Source organism: Notolepis coatsorum (assembly GCF_963971535.1).
Source record: "Notolepis coatsorum genome assembly, chromosome: 1".
Classification (NCBI taxonomy): domain Eukaryota; kingdom Metazoa; phylum Chordata; class Actinopteri; order Aulopiformes; family Paralepididae; genus Notolepis; species Notolepis coatsorum.
In genome coordinates, this window is record NC_140165.1 from 110697170 (window position 1) to 110710167 (window position 12998).

Here is a 12998-nt window from a genome sequence, read left to right on the forward strand (position 1 = left end):
TCTCTGTTCTCCTTCAAGCGCAAAGGGACGTGACACCCATCTCAATGCAGCCCCCCCTCCCTCCTTTACTCACAGATCCCTCAGTTCTGTATCTCCATGCTCCTTTCTCCTCTCTCTCCTCCTCCTCTCCACAGCTCTATGGTTCTGAGCTTGTCAGCAGGTGTGTGTGTGTGTGTGTGTGTGTGTGTGTGTGTGTGTGTGTGGTGTGTGTGTGTGTGTGTGTGTGTGTGTGTGTGTGTGTGTGTGTGTGTGTGTGTACATGTCCCCGTGTGTGTATTATCCGTCCCCCAGAATGGATTGATTGGGCCTCTCTCCATGTCAAGAGGCCTGTCATTTGCCAGTGAGACAGGCGAGGAGGAGACCGCGAACACATAGTCAGGATGAAATGCAGGCTGCGACAAAACCAAACTTGTTTGCCCTTTAATACCATATAAGTAAGGGATAATGTATAGCTACGAGGTCATTGTCGCAAAATAATTGACCGACACGGAGTTTAAAATACCGAGCCGCCTCGGCGAGGTGTTTTAAACGTCAGTGAAGGTCAATTATTTTGCGATGATGACCGAGTATAGCTATACATTATCCCGCTTATTACATGGCTAACTTACTAACAATATACCTAACTCATTTTACAAATCGCAGTTGTTCTGTGGCTCTGTCAGCCCAGATAAAGTGATTATTATTATCGCGGGCAGCCCGGCAGGTGTGTCTGATTGGCTGCACTGAAACAGTGTGTATCAGTGGGGCTTGATTACTCCAGCTGCGAAAAACAATAATCACTGGTGGTTATTGAAAAATAATTCACCGCTGTCGGGGGCTATTGACCAATCACAAGCAAGGCTTAGCAAGCATTTTGGCGAATGTGAAAACGCCATGTAATAATACCATATAATACCCAAAGCACCGCGCCAACACGCCGCCGTCTGTCATGACTGAACTGACAATCCCATTTTTGTTTATATCTTTTGTTTATATTCACATTTCCACCGGAATCTACAGAGTTTTCGGCAAGAGTTTTCTGTTGTCACTCAGTAGTACTCATTTATACAGTATATACTCCAGTTTCACTTGTACATTGTATATTGTTATTGCACTTTACTGTTACCTTTGCACTCTGGTTAGATATAATTTTATTTAATCTAATCTAAGTAAATCTAATAATCTACAAACTGAATAAATGTCCTACCTCATATAACCATTTTCGCACGTTTTCTTTGCTCTCACAATCCCATCTGTGTTGGAGATCGTATCGACCAATCGATTTGAGTCATGAACAATATTCATCTCACTTTCCCTTCCTTTCTGAAGCTGATAAACGCCAGAGCTGCGCTGACTTCTAACTCTAACCCTAACTACACACAAAATCTTTTGGCAATTATTTTCAACGCGAATACAGCATTAGATTCCTGTATGGCATGCCAATCTCGTTCCGGGGGGAAATCCATTCTGTCCCTTGAAGCTAACGTGATAATCGAACAATATGTAAAGTTAATATTTGCATTTCAACACGCGTACAACCATTCCCACGGCAAGTTGTTTCAGTTTGGCGGCTTGATATGACGTTAGCTTAACACTTTCAGTGCCGGCCGTGTTTTCCTTTTTACCCCCTTGAATGCCATCATCCACTTCAATGTTAGCGTTAAAAACGCATAATCTATGTTTTAAATGATGTGTCTAATCTGCCCGTCACTTATCAATGACTTGTTTGCAGTCAACATTGTCGAAACGGATTGTTTTTTAATCGGTTCATATCCTTTTTATAGCATTTCGAAAAGCTATAGTTTTCTCGAAAATTTCCGGAAAATAGAAAGATTCCCTCATAAACGGCATTTATTGGAATATTCTCGAATACACTATCACGTTGTCATTTGTCGGCCTATTTATGAATCGTTTTCAAATAAACGCTAGATTATCGATAGTAGATGTGTACTTATGCACGCTATAGAAGCGAGCTGAGAAATCGATTACCTCATTTCCTCAACATGACACACACACACACACACACACACATATACACATACGGGACACGTTGTTATCTCAGTGAATACAGCTCTGATTATCCTAAAACTGGTAACATAGACTCCTTACCTTAGATCAGATGTTCTCCAAAAAGATTATTCCAATTCCTGATCGCCATTCCAAATATCGATCGCGTTTATTGATTGATTATTGGCTGCTGTAAATACATATTTCAGGCTGCTTTCCAACTCGCGATCACTTCCATGTTCATCAGATCCCTCGCCAGGATAATGGAGCCAGTATAGGCTCCCCCCCCACACAGATCCACCAGTCTAATCGAATGGCCTGCAGTTACACAGGGATAGACGATAGGGGCGGTATTTTCCCATCTGAGCTCCTAGAGGGTCTGCTGTACCAACGGGAGACTCGGTTGATGAAATATGAATTCAGATCACTAATAAAAAAATCAAGCGACAATTTGCGTAGTCGGCACTCAACGGGGGGCATGAAAAGACGACATTACACGTCACTGGCACTCAAAGTGTTAAGGTGCTCCCATGGTCGAGCGGACTGTACTCGGAGCGGACTCCGCGGAGGTCCGTGCGGACACTTTGAGCTTTCATAGTCGAGCGGACTTCCGCGGACCAATTTCATGTCTCGCGCCAGTTTACAAAATTTTTCCCACGCTGTTCAACTTCTGTCATGTCGTCGTCATCCGATGTCAAAATGTCTGTTATCTCCGTTTCCAATATTTAGAAATAAAACTGGCAGTTTTACACACTTCATTTAGAAAAGCCATTCAAACATCTCAAGTTTCTTCAGATGATGAAAAAAGACATGGTCCAAATGTATATGAATTGGAATGGGTGACGATTAGCGATAGTAAAACTAAATTTAGCATCATCTACCTGCCAACGTTTTACCGGACCAATCCTACCCATTTAACCATGATCCTGCCCTACTCTCACTTGGCACGGAGCGAGTGTTCAGAGTAAAATGCAGATCGGCGTCACATTGAATGCAGGTCGATGTCAACCAAAAACGTCGAGCAGCGTTTTGTGACACCAAGTGAGCGGCGCGGACGTCCGCGCATTAGAAAATTGGAGCTTCGCACTTGGAGTCCGCGTTGAGTCCGCACGGACCTCCACGGAGTCCGCTCCGAGTACAGTCCGCTCGACTATGGGAGCCTTTAGCATTGTATATTGTCTAGCTAGTCAAGAAGGCCGACACTCGGTACCCAATGGCTAGCTAGTTAGCAAACATTAGCTTCTCGATTAAAGACAGTCCCTTTGTGCTTCTAAATACAGTGGAAACTGATTGTGTATACGACGACGTTATAATTTTGAAATGCAAACTGAATTAACTTTATATATTAATTCATAATCATAACATTAGTTATGGTTCAACCCAAAAAGGAAAAGATTTCACGCACAGAATGGGATTTATTTCTTCGCAGTGGAAATGAAATGACAAACGAGAATATTTACAGAGTGAGTTTTTGGCAGCTCTTAATATGGCCAGAAACCAGAGCGATGATATAAAAACGCTCTGACCTTTACACTGTGTAGCGTGTGTACGACTGGTGTGCACACGTCTAGCCAATCAGAGCTGCACACGGGGAGGTCGTGGGGGTCATGAAGTGTTTGTTCAAAGTGGGATAGCAGAGGAGAGCCGTAGGGTTAGCAACCTCAATGACGTTGGAACCTTGTGTATCTCGGAGCCCAGAACTCCCTGAGTGAACTCACCATTTCCTGGTTCACACTCCTCCAAGTCCTCGTCATCGCTGGGACACTCAGCAGATGCTACCAAGAGGTCATCCGTGTTCTGGAAGGAAGAGATTAAAGATGGTAGGAGGGCAGAGAGAGAGAGAGAGAGAGAGAGAGAGAGAGAGAGAGAGGGGAGGGGGGGGGGGCAGAGAGAAGGAGGCAGAAGGAGAAAAAGAGAAAGAGAAGAGAGAAAAGCGAGAGAGAAGGGGGGGGGGGTAGAGAGAGGGAGAGACAGAGGGAGAGAGAGAGAAGAAAGCTATGGTCAACAGCAAATTACTCTCAGACATTTCAACCGCGTATCGAATGAGACAGGCTGGTGAACACACTGAGGTGTCCAAGTACATGAAGGTACAAATACCGGCAGGTGTAGAAATTAAAAACCCATTGAATTTGACAAGGTCGCTCCGGCGGCGGCGGCGGCGAGTAGCTGGGGGGGGGGGGTTCTGGTTCCTCTCCGCTGCACAACTCACGGCGCTGGGCGTGTCTTGATGCTCCATATCTCTTTATCTCGCCGGCCCAGCCCCCCCCCCAGCTTATTATTCAAGGGGGGCTTTTATCAGGAGCAGCGTCATTGATTCCCAGCTCAGTTATTTGTCCACCACATAGATTATATACACACACACACACACACACACACACACACACACACACACACACACACGCACGCACGCACGCACGCACACACACACACACACACACACACACACACACACACACACACACACACACACACACACACACGCCCACGCGCACACGCGCCACACGCACACACACACACACACACACACACACACACACACACACACACACACACACACACACACACACACACACACACACACACACACACACACACACACACACACACACACACACACACACAGTACTCTTTCGTTCCCGTTATTAACCCACAGTCGGAGTGCATTCATTTAGTAATCAAATTGTGCGAGTGTGTGCGTTTGAGCGGGCATGCATCACCTGGCTGTCAGACGTACCTAATAACCCGATGCTGTGGTTTCCCGGGCGGTGTATTATATTTAGGCATCAATTTCCATCTCTCCGCGAATCAGCCAACCCTCGCTTCCACTAACCAAATAAAAAAAACGGCTGGGGGATGAATTATTTTTTAATATAGGCTTAAAAGTACACAGGGCTTTTTCCATGGTTGCTTTTTATTCCCACCGCTTTTAAATTAAGCATCACTTGAATCGATAAACCCCCCTCCCTGGGCACAATACCTGCGCTTAATCATCTGATCTTCTGTGCTGCCGCCTGTAGTTCGTCGGTGAAAAAGGCCACCACTGTGTGTGGGAACTGTGTAGCGTTCTGGTACAGGAAAGGACAAAACAATCCCCCTCATCATTCTACCTGTAACGTTCTGGGTCCTCGGGTCTGGTTGACCTGAGACGCCGGCTACCATTCTGTCACCTGTCACTTTACCTTCTTGTATTGTTGTTTGTCACCTGGGATTGGCTGTCACTGTGGAACGTGTGGAATGTTTGGTATGCTGACCCTTAAATAACTCCTGTCTTCTCTGTCCCTCGTCGGCTCTTCGCACTCTCTCCAGACCCAGTACGCGGCTGTACCAAGAACAAGCGCTGCTGTGACGTGTATTCTCTTCTATGGTTCTCTATTGTTTAGTACTCTTATTTACCTAACTGCTCTATAGTGTGTTCCTGAATAAAGAGGATACACGAATTTTGAAGAGCGAACCTACTCTCCGCCGTCTCCTTATTGCCACCACTATTGGAACTCCACTCTCTTACCTGGTACCTCTGTAACACTACCTGGGGCCAGGGGTGTAAAGTACTTGAGTAATTGTACTTCGTTACAATACTTAAGTACTGTTTTTGGGGATTTGTACTTTACTCGAGTATTATTAGGTTTACTTGTACTTTTACTTAATTACATTTCAGAGAAACAAAACTTACATTTAAAATGCAAAGGTACAAAGTACAAATCTCGCAGGTCCAACTATTTTAATTAGTATATTTGTTTCTCTGGCCGAACTAACGTTAACGTTAATCCTGCGGCCACACTTTATTTAAAAACAGCCAATCAAATCCCCAACAATGGAAAATGAACCCGCCCATACCCATGCTGATTGGTCCTTGTGCAAGACTAGAAATCTGGGATCTTTGATTAAACACCTGCTATCAGAAGGATAGTCAGTCAGAAAAAAGGTTTGTAATTTTACTTTTTAGTACTTAAGTAGATTACATTTAAAAGTAGAAACTTTTTTACTTTTACTCAACCTGTGTTTTTAAGGCAGAGACGGTACCCATACTTTCACTTAAGTATAATTTCTGGGTACTTTTTACACCCCTGCCTGGGGCCGTATGTCACCACGGAGGATCGCTGAGTCTAGCTTTAGGGATGCAACCATATGAACATGTTGGCCGATACCAATATTACCGATGTCAATATGATCTGTATAAATAAAACAAAATTTGTATGATCATTTTGTACATGCTATTTCTGTATACAGTATACTGAAACCATGTTAGTCCACAATCCTGCACTGTGTCATTGTCACATGCAAGTAATGTTACCCAAACAAACTCTGCGTGGCCAAAAAAAGATAAAAACACACACACGCATGCACGCACCCACGCACACACACACACGCACACGCACACACACACACACACACACACAGCAGCTAGACTGAGAGATAATCATCAGCAGTCTACACCGATTAAAAACACAGATATACCTGTAACCTGCCGATATATATCTATTCAGTTTTGCTCATTAGATCGATTCTGATCGATATGGTCATCAATATATTGTGCATCCCGGTATGTAACTTGACTGGCCATACCAGTGACACTCTATATAAGAAGAGACAGCACACTGGGAGTTTTGAGTGGAGACATTTGTAAAACTAAATATGGAGGCACAAACTAAATCACTTGCTAGTTGCTACAAAATTGACCTATTGAGAGAAAACAATATGTGATGTTATTTCATGTATATTATAATCTACTGCATTTCCAGGTGAGATGTGAGCTTTAAAGATGTTTAAAATGAATCACGACCTCCGCAGTGAGTGGTTGCCATGGTAACTAACGTCTCTGGCAGAAACCACTGGATGGTCAGGTCTTGGCACTCTTGTTAGTTACCGTCACCAAGATGGCGGTGGAGTGAGCAGTCGTGTTGCTGTACCACATTCAAATAGTATAGTAAAATAGTAGTAAAGTATCTAGAAAAATGATGGATTACATGCAATTTATTTAATCTGAATCTGGTTAACCAAGTAAGCCCGCCCCCGCCCAGTTTACTCCTGTATCCCTGTACCTCGACATTGAATGCTGTTAGTTAAGTGTTTTGTGGAGTTTATGTGTATTTGTGCTTACCCCCCCCCACCCACCCATCCACCCAACCCCCTCCAAATGTACAGTTTCTTCCCCTTCTAATGTATATATATATATTTATTATCTCTTTCTCTTAAACAGTATTGTATATTTGTATGGCTTGCATGTCATAAATGTCTTGATGAATTGAAAATGGAGGACCTTGATGTAAACAAGACGAAAGTCTTTCTCTGGTCTGCATCCCCTTAACAATTGTTTGTATTGAGCCGTACTGTATTGTACCCATTCTGCAATCTGTTAATAAAGTTTTCAATCAATCAATCAATCAATCAATCAATCAATCAATCAATCAATCAACCAATCAATCAATCAATCAATCAACCAATCAACCAATCAATCAATCAATCAATCAATCAATCAATCAATCAATCAATCAATCAACGTGCTGCATTGTATGCTTGCACTGTGAGTCCTTGTACTGTGTCAATAGTTGTGTGTCCATTCATTCAGTGTTGGTATGTTGCTCTGCTGTGAGACTCATAAGAAGTCATAACTGAGCATCCTGTCCTGATCTGCGTGTTTGGTGGCAGGTAAGACCAGGCCAGGTTGCAGAGCATGATCAGGATGGAGAGTAGGGTCACTGGGTGAGACCAGGTGTCGGCTGCTCAGTTGTGTGAAGATACTCACCCACTACACTACACATCCTCAATCACCCTACTCACTACACTACACATCCTCAATGACCCTACTCACTACACAACACATCCTCAATCACCCTACTCGCTACACTACACATCCTCAATCACCCTACTCACTACACAACACATCCTCAATCACCCTACTCACTACACTACACATCCTCAATGACCCTACTCACTACACTACACATCCTCAATCACCCTACTCGCTACACTACACATCCTCAATCACCCTACTCACTACACAACACATCCTCAATCACCCTACTCACTACACTACACATCCTCAATCACCCTACTCACTACACTACACATCCTCAATCACCCTACTCACTACACTACACATCCTCAATCACCCTACTCACTACACAACACATCCTCAATCACCCTACTCACTACACTACACATCCTCAATCACCCTACTCGCTACACTACACATCCTCAATCACCCTACTCACTACACAACACATCCTCAATCACCCTACTCACTACACAACACATCCTCAATCACCCTACTCACTACACATCCTCAATGACCCTACTCACTACACTACACATCCTCAATCACCCTACTCACTACACAACACATCCTCAATCACCCTACTCACTACACTACACATCTTCAATCACCCTACTCACTACACTACACATCCTCAATGACCCTACTCACTACACAACACATCCTCAATCACCCTACTCACTACACTACACATCTTCAATCACCCTACTCACTACACAACACATCCTCAATCACCCTACTCACTACACTACACATCCTCAATGACCCTACTCACTACACTACACATCTTCAATCACCCTACTCACTACACAACACATCCTCAATCACCCTACTCACTACACTACACATCCTCAATGACCCTACTCACTACACTACACATCCTCAATGACCCTACTCACTACACTACACATCCTCAATCACCCTACTCACTACACAACACATCCTCAATGACCCTACTCACTACACTACACATCCTCAATGACCCTACTCAGTACACAACACATCCTCAATGACCCTACTCACTACACAACAGCTATCGGGGCGCTGGAAGGTTCCTGCAAAGAACAATAAAAACAGACAGATGTGGCAAGTATTTTCAGCAATCAGACTGTTAAACAAAGGGGACAGAACACCACCACAGGGTCTACCAGTAGTTTGTCTAGGGCTATGTGCAACGGTAATCCTTGTGCAATAATGGGTACGGTGCAATATATTTGTGTGTGTTTTTATACTTTGTTAGGGGACTGCATATAGGGGATTGCGTATTGTATATTTGTATTTGTATCTGTTCCTGTTGTGACTGCACCACTCAAATTCCCCTACTTGGGATAATAACGTTTACCTTACCTTTCCTAGCTGATGAAAGTGTTTCTGATGATCATACCTTGGGGAGGCAAGTCTGAAAGCCTTTCCATTCACGGAGACCAGGGAAAGGAAAACTCTTTATTTTCCAAGTTCATTTTACATAAACACCATCTTTGATGTGGTAATAATATGTACATTTTTATCATTAATATTTAAATGTATTTCGAATTTGCCTCATTATAGCCTATTCATATTCCAACAGTATTCTTAGGGACAACTGACAGCCCTGGCACCTAGCATGCATGTCTTTTATGGTGTGGGAGGAAACCGGAGGAAACACTGGGATAACTCCACACTCTGATAACAGGAATTTACGCTGTACTGGGGCGGCTGGGTGGCGTAGCGGAGATTGCGCTCGTCACCAATGCAAGAGACTCCGGTCTCGACTCCCCGAGTCAGCATTGCCTGCGGCTTGGGCCAGTCGTCATACTATCTCAATTGGCAGAGGTAGCGGGTGGAAAGTCGATGGGTGGGGATTGGATGTTGTGGACAGCGACTCCTACAGTTCGGTTGGGTGATGCCTGCACAGCAGAGACAGGAAGTATCGGGGGCAGCGTGAGCCTGTCTGGTGAAAAGATGCGACAGGCTGCCTCCTTGTGTACCGGAGGGGACACGTGATGCAAGGCTTCTATCCTCACTACAGCCGACCAGTGGGGGGCATAGTATAGCAACGTTCAAGACAGGGGAGGGGAGAATTGAAGGGGAGAATTGGCGATACGAAATTGGGATGGGAGTAAAAATAGAAAATAAGGAGAAAAGGCAAAAAATAAATAAAAGATTACGCTGTACTAACCACTGTACTAACCACTGTACTAATCACTGTACTAACTACTGTACTAACCACTGTACTAACCACTGTACTAACAACTGTACTAACCACTGTACTAACAACTGTACTAACCACTGTACTAACTACTGTACTAACCACTGTACTAACCACTGTACTAACAACTGTACTAACCACTGTACTAACCACTGTACTAACCACTGTACTAACTACTGTACTAACCACTGTACTAACTACTGTACTAGCCACTGTACTAACCACTGTACTAACTACTGTACTAACCACTGTACTAACCACTGTACTAACCACTGTACTAACTACTGTACTAACTACTGTACTAACCACTGTACTAACCACTGTACTAACCACTGTACTAACCACTGTACTAACCACTGTACTAACCACTGTACTAACCACTGTGCTGCCCTCATGTTTGCATGTTTGCATCTTTGTCGTGGCTGTATAGCCCGAAACCCACTGACACAACACCCAAATTGGGGTGAAGTAATGACTCCATACTCGTTGTCACAGAGAACTAACTCTAGTAACAAGGGGTGGGGGGGGGGGGGTTGAGAATCGTATATCTTATATTCTAACCACCAAAGCGCATTATTCGACTATGACCACACACACACGCACGCACGCACGCGCACGCGCACACACACACACACACACACACACACACACACACACACACACACACACACACACACACACACACACACACACACACACACACACACACACACACACACACACTCTCCTCTCCTCTCCTCTCCTCTCTCTGAGTCTGTGTTGCTTGCCTCTCATGGGGTAGTAAGGGGGTGGGAGGTTCATTAGAGCACCATAGTCCTTCTGTGCTGTATTTATAAGGCCATTACTATGTTTGCTCTAGCACAAAATTACACAATTTGGCTCCATAGGATGGATTATTAACCACCCACAGGACTCTATGCCTACGGTGTGTGTGTGGGAGCTTATGTTTGTTACTTCATGTGTTTGAGTGTGTGTGTGTGTGTGTGTGTGTGTGTGTGTGTGTGTGTGTGTGTGTGTGTGTGTGTGTGTGTGTGTGTGTGTGTGTGTGTGTGTGTGTGTACGTATGTGCTCACACGTGTGTGTGTGTGTGTGTGTGTGTGTGTGTGTGTGTGTGTGCACACATGTGTGTTCTGAGCAGGCATTTTTCTATTAGTTTGACAGTTGAACCCTTGCACTGAAGAACCATATAACCATATATTGTTTGGACAGCCCATGTATTTGCAGTTGTAAAGTCATCATTATTATTATTATTATTATTATTATGTTTTAAAAAAAAAGTTTACCCTCATTGAAAGTTTGAGTGAGCAAGTTTCCTGACATTATTGTTGGATTTCGACCATAATCAGCCAGTATCACCTCTTCATCTGTGTTCCTGTAGTTTCTGCGTTGTGTTTATCTCTCTCTCCGAAGTCGACCTTCTCATACTGGCTGTACATCGAATGTCATCCCCCTTATATGCAATCCGTAATCATAAGAATAAGAAGAAGACACTGGCAAAGTGATACCTTTCTTGGAAAACGTTGTTTATTCCATAAACAAAGCCTCGTAATCAGATGGAAACCAGTTCTGTATTGTCCTTGAAAAGTCTTTGGAAGAAACTAAATTCATTATTCTAATGATCTCTCCTTTCACCCCTCTCGGTGGTCGTCACGGCCTAGCTGTTATCCAAAAGCCTTCTTGGTTGTCGTGCCACGACAGTCCTCCCCTCCACCCTTCCCCGCGAGGGAAGGGGGGGAAAAATCGTTTAAAAGTCTCTGATCAAGCTTCTTCTCGGCTGTGCCTCGTATCTGAATCTAACCTACACTGCAAGAAACTCACAGCTATAAACTATAGCACTTAGCAACAGCTAACCCGCCCCTTCGACTTGTTACTATGTGACACGCTGTCTTCTTTGACCCAAATCACTATAGCAACGGTCTATAGCTCTCTCTCTGACCAAAACCCTGCCTGCTTAGTGCTTATCTAGTTGTTTATGGTACAAGCTGCCGAACGACCTCGGAGCACTGGGCTCTGCTTGCTACCGTGGAGACACAGAACTGACTGCCCTACTTTTAAGATCTATAGATCAGTCTGAGTAGATGCGATCACCCACCGATATATATACATTATATACACATTGAAAAACATAGACATCCTTCATTATGATACAAACATTTTTAACCCTAGCCCTATTTGCTACTTGCTAATAATGGTCCTCATTCTCTAATGGCTTCGTTTAGTAAATTTGTTGTTGGATTTATGTAAGATTAAGAAACTTGAAAAGTCGTAAGTTGGACGTAAGTCAGACAGACCAGTGTGCGCCCGTGTTTTTAACAGCTTTCTTTGGGAGAAGTCCTTGGGGATTGTGTCACTTAGATTCTACAGACTTCTGCGGAATTAAATAATTATAATGATAATAAATATGACAATTTTAACAATTTCGTTTTACATATATAGTCATGACTCAACGAACCTTGTCAGAAAATAAATAAATAAGAACTGAACCCAATCGCGTGAATGTAGCTATAGTGGAATAGACTATTCATATTCCATATACCTCTTGTTCTCTATGATATTATTTATTGTTGGTTTGATTTATTTATTACATTGCTTGCGCACATCTAAGAGCCAGTGGAGAAACAGCTTGGTGATGATGCATAAGGCAGATGCACTCAGTGCACACACACACACTGTATACGCATGCGTAATGAAGCAGTACAATAGGCTTTTATTATTCTAATTACTTGTTTTATTAGGAAATAATATATGGATATGTGCTGCCCTATAGTACTAAGTCATACTGTAGAACTGTGTGTGTGTGTGTGTGTGCAAGGTTCGAATTATCACCTGAGAGCTATGGGGGCCCCCTGAATTTTTTTTTTTTTACAATTTTTTTCCTGAAATTGTGGCTGTTTTCGAAGTCATATTTAGAGGAATATCTCATTAGGATTAGTCTAATACTAAGTAATAATGACATCACACAACAGTCTAATCATTAGACTATTGTGTGATGTCATTATTCAGTCTCATTCTTAACCATCAATATTTGTTCATTTTCTTACTCACCTCTGA

The 12998-nt window shown here is 43.3% G+C and overlaps 1 protein-coding gene across 1 annotated transcript in view; it reads right to left on the minus strand.

Moving 5' to 3' along the window:
* nrxn2b (neurexin 2b) overlaps positions 1-12998 on the minus strand; it is a gene marked incomplete at both ends in the record, with an annotated part of 136486 nt that overhangs the window by 18598 nt on the left and 104890 nt on the right. Inside the window, 1 exon segment of the mRNA XM_084337906.1 lies at positions 3705-3783. Within this exon segment, the coding sequence (XP_084194032.1) occupies positions 3705-3783 (79 nt within the window).